The 15,954-nt window shown below is 34.5% G+C and overlaps 2 protein-coding genes across 2 annotated transcripts; one reads left to right on the forward strand and one right to left on the reverse strand.

Moving 5' to 3' along the window:
* Positions 1-726: 726 nt before the first annotated feature.
* On the reverse strand, positions 727-12,023 carry LOC109011868 (dynein regulatory complex subunit 3). The gene is made up of 10 exons (XM_018993222.2): positions 11,784-12,023; positions 11,629-11,700; positions 11,442-11,534; positions 9,800-9,881; positions 9,598-9,654; positions 3,849-3,913; positions 3,649-3,744; positions 2,685-2,771; positions 2,503-2,583; positions 727-2,360 (listed from the first exon to the last, which is right to left on the reverse strand). The coding sequence occupies exons 1-10, from the start codon at positions 11,880-11,882 to the stop codon at positions 1,599-1,601; spliced, it is 1,494 nt and encodes a 497-aa protein (XP_018848767.2). The 5' UTR covers positions 11,883-12,023; the 3' UTR covers positions 727-1,598.
* Positions 8,205-9,390, forward strand: LOC108986579 (NAC domain-containing protein 48-like). The gene is made up of 2 exons (XM_018959231.2): positions 8,205-8,504; positions 9,037-9,390. The coding sequence occupies exons 1-2, from the start codon at positions 8,345-8,347 to the stop codon at positions 9,099-9,101; spliced, it is 225 nt and encodes a 74-aa protein (XP_018814776.1). The 5' UTR covers positions 8,205-8,344; the 3' UTR covers positions 9,102-9,390.
* Positions 12,024-15,954: the final 3,931 nt, after the last annotated feature.

Here is a 15,954-nt window from a genome sequence, read left to right on the forward strand (position 1 = left end):
GAGACATACATATAAAAAAATATATTTTTTTTTAATAGTAGACCCTACTTTTTTTTTAGAAGAATTACTCGAAAATTGTACATTTCAAGACTGTATATAGAATTATCCATATATATAATTAAAAAAAAATAGTATTGTCTCTATCAAAATAAGAGGTCTATTTTTATGTGGTTGGTGAGTTGCTAAAAAAATCCAACATATTTTGCCCTAAATGAATCGAACTGGCGTATAATACAGAACAGTTTCCCTTATTTGCATCTCTTAAAATTTTCAAATAAATCTTAATCAAATTAAATTGTTTTGAATTGATTTCTTATATTTTTTTTCACGATTTTATATTTAATTGGCTTATTACGTCTACATATTTCTATATTTCTTATGTTGTCTTCAATGAAATGTTAATTTTATTTACGTTTTAGAAAATTATAAAGAGAAACTACTAAATAATTTTAACTTAAAATAATAATAAAAAATTACAAAAAATACAAAGTCGGCAACTGAAAAACAATGACTTAACTCTTTTTTTTTTTTTTTGATCAAAAAGCCTATAGCCTGATTGGCATAACCCCAGCCTTCAAAATGAAAGTCTGGAGTTCGAAACCTCCCTCTCCAAATGTAGCAAAAAGAAAAAAAAAAAAAAAAATCAAATTTCTAGGTAAGTATGCGAGGATTGCATGCATGTGGTAAAAATCCATTTATTTACTGCACCTACCAAAGGATCCGAACTTCAGACAAGATTTCAAAGCTTCTTCATCAATTCATTCAGATATGTCCATAATAAAAGCATATCCAACACAAACATACGGGGACATATTCTCAATGTTTCACTTGGTTTATGGCAAGTACGCATCCATTATCACCTCAGTTCATAATATCTAACGTATTCCATCAACAGCACACGATATCACTAAAATCTGTGACAATAATTCCACTAATTAAAGCCTTAAGACTAAACTATCTATGCTGGTGGGTGTTCACACCTCTTGTCTACAGTTCTAAATTTGAAAACTTATGACCTGCAACCCTCCCTCTTTCGTGGTGTTTAATCAATTAACCAATTCCAACATAGAGTGAGGGCGGAGGAGAGTCATAGTTGCAAAAAACTAGTGTTGTATCCTCTAATGTCACCAATTCTCAACCATATGCTTGGCTAAATAAAGCCCTTCTGACAAGTCTTGTGAAAAGTTTTGAAAAAAAAGGTTAATTGAAAATGAAAATGCATTCCTCCCACGAATGCAACTCATTTGACGACGGACCTAGTATCTACCGCCGGCCATACATCACCCAGGCTAACCAGAAAGCAGAACCAACCTGTTTCAACTATTCAATCTCCAAGCAGTGTGAAATCCATGAATGGTGTGATGTTAGATTGGCAAGTGCCTGCAGGCAAGGTGGTCAAAACAGAAAGGAAGCCTCAGAAAGTGGTCCAAAGACTTGTGTCTCAACCCCATTTCCACAACCAAGGTAGAATAGGCATGAAATCAAAGCGCACCATTGAATATGAAACCAAATCTTGCAAGAGGTGTAATTTGAACACTAAACTGAATCATGGGAGCCCAGAAGTCTAAAAGCACTTGCATGGCTCCAGCGCAGAATTATCATTCATCGCCCCATGTTGATGCTCCCCCCATTCCAATTTCTACTGTAGGGTATAAATCTAGTGAAGGGCCCAAGCCATGGCGCTTAGCTTTCTTTTTCTTTACAGAGAAGGTAACTAAGCCACCCACCGTGTCCTGAGTAGTGTTGTCAATTATCTTCTTTTCATAGTCATATTTGGAATTTCCTGCACTGTCAGCAGCGAAAAGCTCCACAAAAGAAACTTCTGGATCATCAATAACATTAAATTCACCTTTCTCCACCTTTGTTTTCTTCTTTAGTTTCTTTTTGACCTCCCCAACAACCTCCTGATGTACTTCAACTTCTTTCTGCGACAGCATTCCAATCTTCTGCTTTTTCTTCCTTGATTTCTTTTCTACATCAAGATCTCTAGCATTATCAGAACTGTCTTCACTTCGATCCTTGACATTGTTTCTTCTGATTTCATCTCTTTTCTCATCCTTACAAATTAAAACTTCTTTTTCTGAGACATTGTCATTTGTTTCCTGCATATTCCGCTTCAATTTCTTCTTCACATCAACACCTTTAGCATCATCAAGACAATCATCTTTGCCATCCATCAGATGATGTTTGGAATTAATTTTCCCGATGCCATCTCTTGTCTCTTCCCTTGGAACTTCAAGCTTGTTACTAGCATTTACTGAATAATCAACTTTATCATCCATCTCACTGTTCTCATTCTTGGTGTATTTATCCGTTGGTTTAGCATTGAATATCTTCAAGTTCGGCAGTGCATTTTTTATCTGCAATTAAAGACAGAAAAGTAGTACTTGTTTTACATGATATCAAAAAATTTAATGCAAAAGGCATAAACCCAAATGTACAGGCAATATACAACATATTTAGAAAAAGAAATAAAAGTTGTACTTAGATTGAGATTGTTACCTTTTTTGGTAGTTTCTCTTGTTCAGAAACAGGGTTTCCTTGTAGATTGAGATTTCTCAGATTAGCTAGTGAAGTCAACACCTACAATTTAGCATCTTCTGAGATACTTCGGTGTTTTTGAAAAATTAAAAATTAAAAAACCAAAATAGAAGAGAACCAACAGTTTCAGCTTGATGTCTAACCTTCAGATCGGACCACCTTAAAAGGACATTATTTCCCAAGTCCAGATTCTGGAGTTTCTTATTTCGAGCTAAGTCATCTGGGAGAGTCTGACCAGTTCCGCCAAGAAGAGAATTGGTTAATCTCGATGAGCATGTAAAACCTAAGCAAGAAATTACAGATATAGACCTAAGCAAGAATTGGTTAATCTCAATGTGAGTGATAAGATGGTCTGGACTCATAAGAAGTTTTCCCTTCGTTCTTTGTACATGATGCTGTCTAGGGCCAATGTGGTACAATCTTTTCCTTGGAAGAGTATTTGGAAGTGCAAGGTGCCTTCAAAGGTTGCGTTCTTTCGTTGGTCTGCTTCTTTAGGGAAAATTCTGACTTTGGACAATCTCAGGAAGTGTGGTTTAATTGTTATGGATGGTGTTTCTTATGTAAAAAATCTGGAGAATCAGTGGATCATTTGTTACTACACTGTAAGGTGGCTAGGGTGTTATGCTATGAAGTGTTTAGTAGGAGCATAATGGCTTGGGTGATGCCTAAGAGGGCGGTGGATCTTTTTGCTTGTTGAAGAGGTTTAAGGGGTAATTTGCAAATTGCCGCTATTTGGAACTTGATCCCTTTATGCCTTGTCTGGTGTACATGGGTCAAGAGGAATAGTCGATGCTTTGAAAATAAGGAACATTCGGTGGATGAACTTAGATGTTTTTTCTTTTAACACCTTATTTCGATGGGATTTGGCTATTGTCTTTAATGGAAATAATGTCCATGATTTTCTTGTTTCTTTTTCTAGGTCCTGACTTGTAACTAGGTTTAGCATTTGTATGCTTCTTATGTACTTGGCTTTGCATTGTTACTTGTCTCAAAAAAGTTTTCTTATTCATCAAGACAAAAATATAACATGAGAAGAACTTGAAGGATGGTTTTCAGCTGAAAAAGGCAGTCTATGCAAAGAGAGAAGCCAACAAGTGGATCACTTACCGAGATTTGATTGTGAGCAAGTCGAAGCTCTTTCAATTCAACACAGGACTTGAGAGTAGAGCCAATAGTCTGAAGTTGACAATTAGAGAGAGAAAGCTGGAACACAAAAAGAAAAAAACAAACAAACAAACAAACAGACAAACAAATTAAGAGCCTAAGCCGTAATTGGGTGAATTTACTGCTAAGGATAGAGAACGTGCCTTTGTGATAGATTTCAGCTTCACTAGAGACTCACCAATTTCACGGATTGGGTTCCTAGAAAGAACTGCATAATAATCAGAAAGGCCAAAGCATATTTTTCAGCTCACCAAAATCAAATAATTCCCAACAATTTTCATAAGCAATCAAGGTGACATGTGAACTCTTTAATCATGAAAATGTTGCAAAGAATATGAGACCCTTTTTAAAGCATTAAATCGAAAAGGCTTATGAAATTATTGTACACTACATAAATTCTTTTTGGTAGACACAGAAAAAAGGTTTGTTTTACTTTTAAAAAGAAAATGAATACATGTTACTAACCCCAATTAGCTGATGAGGATTCATAATGGACTTTGAGTTAATTACAATTTGTTTGATCTTTTGTTATGTGTTTTATCTTGTATACAAGATAAAATTCTGAGGATTTTATCTCAAGTCAGAAGTAGGTGATCCACAGATTCACCATTCCTTTTGCACATAAAGCACCAATCCATAATAAATAGACCATGCTTTCTCAGGTATCTATAGCCAGAATTTTATCTTGTGTGTTTTATCTTGAGTTAACCTTTATTAGGATTCAAAAAGGTTAAGCCCCAGTACACTGTAAGCATACAAGAGATAAATCTCTCTTTTATGAGTGGGAATAAGTGGAAAACAATATAGCGGGTTTGTCGTTGGTGCCTTGTGAGGAGGAATATCTAGGGTCGGAAGTGTAGTTGGGAACTGTGTCTGGGGATAATGTTGTTCCCCTGGTTTCTCTTCCTCCAATAAACAATATAGCAGTTTTACCATCAGATTGGGTTCTATATAAGGTTAATGGGATTCAACATATTGTGGGGCTTTCATATGGAGGATGTGAAGACCAATTTAAAGCACTACTCACAGCGATTGAGGTGGGCCACTAGCTTGAAACCAAATCAAGTTTTAAGAAAAACAGGGAGTTAAAGCATCTTTCTTGGACAATCAACTACGATACTAAGGGAGATAGCTCAAGTCGAGGGAAGACTAAAGGGAGGGCATTATGAAAACGTCCTTGCAAAGGGAGTTTAGGGTAGAGTATTAGTCTTACGGGAAACAAGGGGTTGGGGTTGGGGTTGGGGAGGTGTGTTCCTTTCCAATTCGAGCTTGGTGTATTCCATTGTATTCGGGCTTGGGGTCATTAAGGGCTCTCTAGTATGGGCTAGGTGTTTTCCTGTATATGTCCAGTGTACTTGATTGCTCCCTATTGATATATATAATATTTTTACTTATTAAAAAAAAGAATAAGTGGTAAACTCTTCAATGGTTAAAAGAAAAAAAAAAAAAAAAAGAGAGATTATAGGCCCCTATCCATGTATATAAGTGGTTTTACCAACATATTCTTTAGCTCTTCAACTAACATCTCACAATCTTTCTTTTCTTCTATATAAGTATAAGATTTTATTCATACTAACAGAAAAACATGCATACCCCACGTACACAAGAAGTATACCAGGGAAAAACATATTAAAGTATATCTCACAATCTTGAAAGCACCTTGCATTTTATTCACTCCATATGCTCCACATTAAACACAAAGGAACCATCCTCCAAGTAGAAAAACTGAGCAGCCTCCAATTGACCTCTTCAACAATCTAACAACTCTATCGCCCGTCTAGGCATGACCCATTCTACTCCAAAAAAGCTTAAAATAATTGACCATAATGCTCTTGCCACTTCACAATAGAGAAGGTAATCTATGGATTCTCCACTCCTTTTTGCACATGCAGCACAATCAACCACTATGAAATTTCTCTTCCTTAGGTTATCAAAAGTCAAAATCTTTCCAAGAGCCACCGTCAACACCAAGAAACTTAAGGATTTTATTGATGAAATCAATAGGAATAGACCATTTACAAAGGACAAAGACAAATTGACTTTCCACATACTCTTCTATGGAAAATGGAAATCATTCAAAATAGACAATGTTCGATAGTACAAGTTAACTTTAAACTTCCTCGTCTTGGGAGGGACCAACTAAATACTATCTTCACCACCTTGTCTCAATTTAAGGGAGTACAAAAATTCAGAAGACTTCATTACCATTTAGGGTAGGTTTGGGAGGTGAGATGAGAATTTTGTGTTTTGTTTTGAAGTTTAAAATATTAAGTTTTATTATTATTATTATTTTGGGATTTGAAAAAGGTGTATTGGGATTTTAAAAAGTTGAATTGTTTATTATATTTTGTATGGGGATTTGAAAAAGGTATAATGATGAGATGAGATGAGATGAGAATTTTGTGTTTTGTTTGAGGTCCCAAACCTGCCCTTAGACCTCCCAATCCTGAACAGATCTAATAAAAGATCAATTTCAATGAAAAGTTCCATTAGAATACCACATGGTATCCACTACCCATGCCTCCAACTGTAAGTAATACAAAGCAAATCTGGAAACGACTCCATACATGGTCGATTCCCACACCATAGTTCATGCCAAAACCATATTTTTCTACCATCACCCACTTCATATTTAACAGACGATGACTATTTCTAATCTTATCTTTGTAGAATTCCCACCCATCCATCTTAACTTCCTCATTTCCACTGCCTAAACTCCTAACACTAGAGCACCCAACAGCATATCTGGTTTTATAGCACTCCTATAACATTTTTAATAGGTATTTGAAAGTTATGCAAGCCTCCCGAAAAACTTTTCCAATTCATCTCCCCCATTTTGACTCCAAGTCAAAAGCTCAATCTTCCCAATCTCATTAATTATTGATCCAAAATGTTGAATGTGATTAAATTTGAGTATCTCTTGACCATAAAGTTTTACTATTCCTCCATTCTTTTTTTTTTTTTCCTTATAACAAGTTTTACTGTTTTACCGTTCTTCCATCTGTATTCTATTTTCACTAAATATACACTACCTATTCTTGGTTTTAGCCCTTATTAACATTAAATCTCAAGTTTATGAAGTACCGTACCAAACTTCCAATTTGGAGTCAACTCCCAAGACAGTTTAATCAACTAACACAATGGCCTCGTTCACTTTCACAAAACTTCTCATCTCATCTAATCATTACAACTTTTTCAAATTCCCACACAAAATAAAATAAACAATTCAACTTTTTTCAAATCCAAAAAAAAAATATTAAAAAAATATATTCTAACAATATTTTATTCAACTTTCATTTCAACTCAACTCATCTCATCTCATCTCATCTGCGAAAATAAACGAGGCCGATATCATCTGAAGAAGCATAAACCACAGCTTATCCATATTAGATGCTAGCCAGAGAAACCATTTGACCATTAAATGGAGGGTGAAGGTACCTACTAAGGTGGCGTTCTTCAATTGGGTGGCTGCTCTAGGGAAAGTATTGACCACGGATAACCTTAGAAAAGATGGTTTGTGTATAGCTGATTGGTGTGTCATGTGCAAGAAGGATGGTGAATCTGTAATTCACATTGTGAGGTGGCAAAGTCTTTGTGGAATGAGGTTATTGGTCGGACATGTTTATATTGGGTGATACCTAAGGAAATTGTGGATCTCCTTCAATGTTGGCGTGGTTTTGAGGCAAGAAAATGTGTTGCTGCTAGATGGAGAATGATTCCTTTGTGTTTAATGTGGTGTTTATGGCTAGAAACGAATGGGAGATGTTTTGAAGACAAAGCGTTCTTTTGAAGATCTTTGTTATTTTTTCTTTTCTACTTTGAGATTGTGGGCTAGAATCTTTGTAAGGAATGATGATAATGTACTGAATCTGTTTCTGTCGTAGTTTCCTACTTTCTAGTGTGTAGTAGGTATTTCTTTTGTATAGTTCCTGTGTACTTAAGTGTGCCTATTCTTGGTAATAAAATTATTATTAATTATATAAAAAACAAAGAAACCATTTGAAAAAGGACCTCGAAAATGAATATAGTACCTTATCCATAATAAATGCAAAGAGAAAAGGATTTATTTAATGAAAAGCCATATTGATACGTACGTCACTTGTCCCCACCATAAGGTAAAGGCACATATGAGATTGCCATACATTTGCTAGTTTATGTATTTAATCTTTTTCCTTATTTTGTTGCAGGATATTACATTGTACACATCTTCTCTGTGTTTCTTAAGTCTGAATTACATAAAAAATTAAAAATTGTCAGATTTTTAATGATTCCTTCATACATCTTTTTTTCAGAAATGCTACGGACAACCGGCTTGTGTCCTCGCCGCGACATCGCATCCGATGTGGCTAAAATGGAAACGACCTCGTTTCGCAAAAACTGAAAACAGAAGGGCTTTGGTCTCCACCCCATTTCCAATCCACAGTTTCACCATCTTCTTCTTCCTCCATCCCCACGATTACTTTTTCGAATTCAAGAAAGCCACAGCTTCCTCGACTTAGCTCTGCAATTGCAAGTTATCCAGAAGAAAAAGAACCCACAAAGAAAACTTGAGAAGGAGAGAGGGAGAGAGGGGAAAAAGCTTAGAGATATTAATTTCTTCTCCCAGAAGAAAAAGAAACAAGAGAAGGGACTTTGGTGAATGACGAGTGAGCTACAGTTACCACCAGGGTTGAGATTTCACCCCACCGACGAGGAGTTGGTAAATCATTATTTGTGTAGGAAATGCGCGTCGCTGCCTCTTGCTGTTCCTATTATTAGGGAGATTGACCTCTACAAGTTCGATCCATGGCAGCTCCCAGGTAAAATCCTTAATTTCCTACTTTCTCTTTTTACTCATTACAGAAGATCATGTGTTATTGGATTTTGATTTGCGGTCCACTTTTGCGAATTGGGGTCAGCTTAATATCACTTAAATTTGCTTTGGGTTGTTTAGTTTCTTTCTAAAACTATGGGGTTCTGGTTTCCCCCTTTTCAGTTTCTGAAATCGAGAAAACAGGGTAACCTTTCTTCTTCCTTCTGGTGAATTTCCCAATCCAACCACGGAAGAATTGTATTTAGTTTTCGGTTTGGGTAAACCAGTTTGCTGGATTTTAAAAGAATTTGCTTCGCTTTCTTCAGAAATGCCGCGAATTTCACGGATGAGTTTTAAACTTTACACCAGTTTATTCGTTTTAATTTGAGATAATATTATAAACTTTCTTCTCCAAAAAATAAAATATATATTACATATGGGTTGGAAAGGAAGTCGCTGAATCATAACTTGAATGATTGTGTATTTCTCTTTCTATTTTCATTTTTGTTTAATTTCTTTGTTTACGTTGATTTGTGTAGACATGGCTCTGTACGGTGAAAAGGAGTGGTCCTGTTCAACTGCCCAGTCCATAGTAGCACATTAAGCTAAGTTAATTCTTATTGATGAGCTTCAACTGCCCAGTTCTGCCCCTATTCAACCAGTTCTGCTCTTGAAGACAATGGGATGAGGGTCACTTGGGAGGAGACGAAGACAATGGGGAGAGGACGATGGCTTCTGTGTTTGTGTGGATGGGTGTTTCGATGGGTCAAAGACGAAGAGCTGCTGTGTTCGTGGGGATGGGATTTCGAGAACTGTTTTTATTTTATTTTTTTTTAAAATAACGCCACATCAGCTGCGATGCCGCGGCGGGGTAGCAGGCCGGTTGCCTATAGAGTTTCTCTCTTTTTTTATCGGTTATAATTCCTTCATACATGATTGCGTTATGAAAAATTCCGAGATCTAAATTGAAGCCCTTTTGGTTAAAGCACTTTTTTTTAATTTCTTGTGAATTAGGATATTCTATATCATAACCGCAAGTATCATTTCACAAATCATAGAACATAGAAATCAAATATATACATGTAGATAATAAGTTGTACCTAGAGTAGTCAAGTCTTTTATTTGATCAAGTCTGCAAATAGAGATGATTTCATTATCTGCATAACCCAGAATAAGAAGGATTAGTTTTTTGATAAGGAAAAAGGGAAAACACAACTACACACACAACAGGTGTAGGCCGTCATGCACAAACATAAAATCTCAAAACTATTTAGGTAATGCAGATTATATTGCAAAGCTCACCATTCAAGATTAGCGCACGTAAGCTTAAAAGGGACCCGACCTCATCCATTGATCTCAGCTTATTTTTTCCAGCATTTAGCACCTGATTACAAAAGATTAAGCAAATTGACTTTCAGAACCCAACATAATGCAACAATTTAGATTTAAACCAGCAAAGAAGATACTTCAGGTAGACAACGTGCTGCCACTTGTCGTTAACAGAGGAAAGAGAAAGAAGTACTCGACAAATGAAAAACAGCCCAAAGGTGCTTGCTTAAGCACTAAAGGTATGATCCTTGCCTTGACGCTCAAAAGGCATCACAGGGACCTCTGCAACAATTTAAACTGTTCTTTTCTCCATTTTTCCTGATACCTAACTAGGATTTACAACCGAAAAAGACATCGATGGACATTAAGCCCAACTCTATCAGCCCTGCCCAAAGGAACAAAGTTTCAAAAAAAAAAAGCTTTCAATTCGTCCACTGTCCTCTCGCAGTCTTCAAAACTTCTATTGTTTCTCTACCTCCAAATACACCAGCACATACATGATACACATAGGAACCATCTTCCACATTGCAGTCACTTGTGAATTGCCTTGGAGACCACTCCACTCCAACTTGCTAGGAAATCCCCCAGACTTCTAGGCATGACCCATGTTAAACCCATTCCCACAAAAAATTGTTCCACATGGTTCTGGCCACCTCGCAGTGCAGAAGCAAGTGATCTACTGTTTCCCCATTCTTCTTACACATGCAACACCAATCCAACACCATGATCCAACGTTTCCTTAGGTTGTCTATAGTAAGGATCTTCCCTAAAGAAGCTGTCCAGACAAAGAAAACTTCCTTGGCTAGTCAAATTCTGATAGAACGATCTAACAGTGAATTTACCTTTCTTGGAGAAGACGGGGAAGTTTACTGTCCAACCTTTCTATTTGGTCCTTATACCTCATGATAGTAACTAATTCCCTTGGAAGAATATTTGGTAGACTAAGGCACCTCTGAGAGCAGCCTTTTTTGCTTAGACTGCCTTCTTAATGAAAATTCTCATCATGGACAAGCTAAGGAAACAGCATATCATAGTGATATGTTGGTGCTGCCTGTGCAAAGAGAGCAGCAAATCGCAAGAACACCTTTTATCCCATTTGTGAAATTTTCAGTATATTGTAGGATGACATTTTCAGTCTAGCTGAATTGGGTTGGGTTATGCCCAAAAGGATAGTAGATCTCTTCGCCAATTCGAGGGGGTTATATGGCAGCCCAAAATTACATCACTTTGAAAGAAGGTCCCTATTTGTATATTGTAGCATATTTGGAGCGGAAGAGACATTTTAAGAATCGCGATCAGACATTGAAGGAGCTTAAAACTCTCTTTTTCTAATACTATGTTCCTTTGGGTAGCTTTTATAGTTTGTAATGGGCTGAGTTTACATGACTTTCATCCTTTAGTATTATTAATTAAATGTTCTTCTTCTATACTAGTTGTGTACTTGGGCTTCGTTTTTTGCATTGTTTTTAATAAAATATACAATTATTTCTAAAGGATTATATAAATTGGAAACAGCAGTTATCACACTCAAATTAAATGATAATACAACACAAGTGGAAGACCAAGGAATAGCGATTGAAAAGAACTAGCATAATGTAGTCTTGTTGCTACTTACAGTGAGCTTAGAAAGCCCTTCAATTCCTCTCAAGCTTTCCAGTTTATTTTGTACAACTGCCAACCACTTCAAATTGACGCATGCCTTCAACCCCTGATTTATCATTATTCAAAAACTATTATTAAACATCACGCATATACACATGCATATTACAAGAAAATATGTAAATTAGGGCTATAAAGTAAACCTCGAGAGAACTGAGATTGTTGAAGCTGAGGTCGAGCTTCTCCAATATCTTGAACTCGCTCAAGCATGACACCTGCAAATATATGGTTTCAGTAAAAAATAGTGCCATGGTTGAGAGAGAGAGAAATTGAGGTGAGGAATAGGACGAGGCTGTACATCGGATAGAGCCCTGTAAGTGAGCTTAAGAGATGGAACAGAGTTGGGGTCGCTGGTGGCGTTGTCCTTCAAGACCTGCTCGGAGCTCAAGCGAGCCATGGATGGGTCTGGTCAAGTCCGGTCTCCACTCTCGTGGAAAACCCTAGATTGTCTGCAACAACGCTTGCAAGTGGTGGCTGTCGCCGAAGGAGGTATCTGTATTCTGTCTCTCCCAAGTTTCAGCTCAGGTTCTGAACAAGCGCATTATTATTATTATTATTATTATTATTATTAGTGATTAAGAAAATATTTTTTAATAATATTATAAATTTTTTATTTTTTAAAAAATATTTAAATTGATTAAAAATATATATAAAAAAATATATATATATACACTACTCAAAACCCAAATTCGAGAACTTTTTCCATAACTGTAGCAAAACTCATCTACCAATTCATTTACAATTTTATCATAAAAGAATATTATTTCTAAACTTAAACCCAACAAATTAAAACAAAAGTGAAAAAGAAAAATTTGAAAATCCACTATTTTATTACATTGTTGTCAATTAATTGTGAAATAGTGGATAATTTATCATTTCCTTTTAAAAGTTGTTCGGCTTCTTAATTAATTTTATGGAAAATAATTTGTATAAACTGCATGTTTTGCGTATTACTTTTAATAAAAATAGATAAATTTGAGACTTTAATAAAATAAAATAAAAAATAAAAAAATCATATTTTAATAATAATTCCTATTTTTTATAAAAAAAAAAAAAAAAGTATGCAAAATTTATACGCTTTAAGATATACTAGCGGTGACTAACGTGCAAAGCACGTTTGCCATGTCCGCTTAATTGAGAAAATAAATAAATAATAATTTTTAATATTAAAATAATTTAATATATATGAATAAAATTATTATTTATTTATATTCATCATTTATTATGGAATTTAGATTATATTCAATAATTTATTAAATTATATTCATCATCTATTAAAAATATTCAGTAAAAGTTTATCATTTATTTAATGATGAAAAAATAATATTTTATAAATTAAAATTGATTTTAAGTGTATGATATAATATTATTCTCTTAAAAATATTCAGTAAAAATTTTATCTTTTACTTAATGATGAAAAATTAATATTTTATAAATTAAAGTTAATTTTAAGTGTATGGTAAAATATTTATATTTTAGTTATTTGTTTTATGTTAGTTTAAATCAATATTTAAACTTCTATCGTTAGATTAAATCTGAAGAATAAAGATGAAGGGTTGTAATTTAAAACCTAAAAACTAACATTTTCCCCACGCACGTTTGTCTAATTTCTTAAAAATATTTAATAAAATTTTATTATTTTTTTAATTTATTTCAATATTTTTAATTAAATTAATATTTATGTATATTTTAATCAGTATTTTAATTTTTTATTGTTAAATCATTTTGAAGATCCCAAAATGAAAGAAGTGAATAAATTCCTATAATGATGAAAAATTAATATTTTATAAATTAAAGTTAATTTTAAGTGTATGGTAAAATATTTATATTTTAGTTATTTGTTTTATGTTAGTTTAAATCAATATTTAAACTTCTATCGTTAGATTAAATCTGAAGAATAAAGATGAAGGGTTGTAATTTAAAACCTAAAAACTAACATTTTCCCGTGCACGTTTGTCTAATTTAATTAATTAAGAATATTATCATATTTAAATTATGTTAAAATTTTAATTATTTACATAATTTTAATGTCTTAAAAATATTTAGTAAAATTTTATTATTGTTTACATTTTATTATTTAGTAAATTAGTTTAAATTAATGTTTAAATTTCTATTGTTAGATCAAATCTAAAAATTTATAATGTAGAATTGAAATTAATTTCTTAAAAATATTTAATAAAATTTTATTATTTATTTAATTTATTTCAATATTTTTAATTAAATTAATATTTATGTATATTTTAATCAGTATTTTAATTTTTTATTGTTAAATCATTTTGAAGATCCCAAAATGAAAGAAGTGAATAAATTCCTATATATTTTCTTTTCTCCCACACTTTTCCCTCCCCTCTCTCTCTCCTCCCTCGGCTCACGCGTACGCGGTACGCTGCCTCTCCTCCCAGCCGAATCTTCGTCTGCCCAGCCCGACGCCGCCGTGCGTCGGTGAGCCTCACCGCCTCTTCCACCGGCACCACCTCACTCCGGCGAGTCTTCCCACACCGGTCTCCCTCTCTCACGCTCTCTCTTCCTCTCTCTCGGCTGTGCACAGCGCGAATGGGTTTGATACTGCTGCGCCGCCGTACGCCATCCTCCGGCGCCACCACCTCCATGGTAGTCTCGTCTCCCACCGGCCATCCCCCTCCAGCGAGCTCGGCCTCCATCTCCGTGCCGTTTGCTCCCACGAACGCCCATATCCTCCGGCCTCACGGACGCCCATATCTCCTTGTGGTATTTTTGTTTTGTCTCTGTGGTTTTCGTTCGAGGATGCAGAGAGGGGCGAGATTTGCGGTTTTGTGATTTTGCTTTGTGGTGATTTTGTTAATTTGTGGTATTTTTGTGAAGATTTTACGATGATTTTATGATTTTACCGTGTATTTTTGTGATGAATTTACGGAGGATTTGCTGTGGTTTTGCTTCGGTTTGTGATTTGTGATTTTCCCGTGTGATTTTACGATTTTCCCGTGTGATTTTGCGATTTTGCCGTGTGAGAGAGGACGCGGTCTTGCGATTTTGCCGTGTGAGAGAGGACGCGGTTTTGCAGTTTTGGACGGCACTATTCACTCCTGTTCATCTTTATACACGCTTTTAAGATAAAGGAGATATAGCATTACTCTAATTTTATAACATTTGATGTATCTTAATCAGACTTGGATGTTTAAATTTGTTTATTTAACTTTTACTTGAATGTTTACTCATTTTTCAATTGTTTATATAAATGAGATTTTAATTTTCTTTTCGTCTATAGAACAACACTAAAACATTTAAATTTTTTTGTCCATATAATTAATCAAAGAATAAATCTTCAAAACTTCCTCACATTCCATATTTTACATTTTTTTAATTTTTATTTATATTTTCTTTTATCAAATATTTATTATATGAATAATGAATAGAAAATTTGAAATAATTTAAAAAGAGTAAACTCAAAAAAAATATTAAAAAATTAAAAAAAAATATGGAGTGTGGAGTATGATAGAAGTTGTGTAGCAAAACTCTTAATCAAAATAGATTAGTTATTTTTACATATAAGAAAAAATTGTTCTAAACTAGAATTAAATTTCTTTGACATAATATTTAACAAGGTACAATTACAGGCTTACAACCATTGGTAGAACTATAAAATTTTCAAATAAACTTTAAGACGAAATTAAATATAACAGAAATTACAAAAATTTTTAAGAAATCTTATTTATGTGTCAGGTTCTTATCAATCTCTCCGACTATTACATAAACTATTCATGTTTAAACGAATAAAGAAGAACCTTCCTCCATGGACGAACAAGTACACTACTATTATTAAACAATTAAATCTCATGGTTAGCAATTATCTTTGTATGACTCTTCTCATTGTACCTTTAAAATTGTTGAAATCAATGCCCCTAATCTTGGTTATTATGATGCCCCCAAGTCATTGTTTGGGATGTAACGAAGATTTGAAGCGTCAGGACATGTAACACATGGTTACATATTTCTATTCATGACAGTTAATATGTAATGTGTCTTAGTATGCAACTAGCAATATGGAAAAATCGTAACGAAATAAGGGTGACTAAAATAAAGCTCATGCTAGAATGAACTAAACATCTCAAATTGCATTAATAAACATCATAAATTCAAAAGATAGAACATCCTTAATACAAGTACTTAAAACCAAGTCTCAAAAGTAAGATCAGGTAGGGGTGAACAAAAAGGCCGAAAACTCAACCCAACTCGACTCGAATTACCCGACCCGTTTGTGTTTTGAAACGGAAACAGAATATCCATTACCCGATTCTTTTTTAAACGGGTAATACCTGTTTACCCGATTTAGTCTAAAACGCGATGTTTTTTCTTCTCACCTAATCACGTTTGAGACTCAGCCCTCCTCTCCTTTTTCCCGCTCTACACTCTCTCACTCGCAGCCGCCCTCCTTCTCATAGCCTCACTCTCTCCCTCGCAACTCGCTCTCTCCATCGTAGTTGACTCTCGCA

This window comes from Juglans regia, chromosome 5, assembly GCF_001411555.2.
Source record: "Juglans regia cultivar Chandler chromosome 5, Walnut 2.0, whole genome shotgun sequence".
In the NCBI taxonomy this organism is placed as follows: Eukaryota; Viridiplantae; Streptophyta; class Magnoliopsida; order Fagales; family Juglandaceae; genus Juglans; species Juglans regia.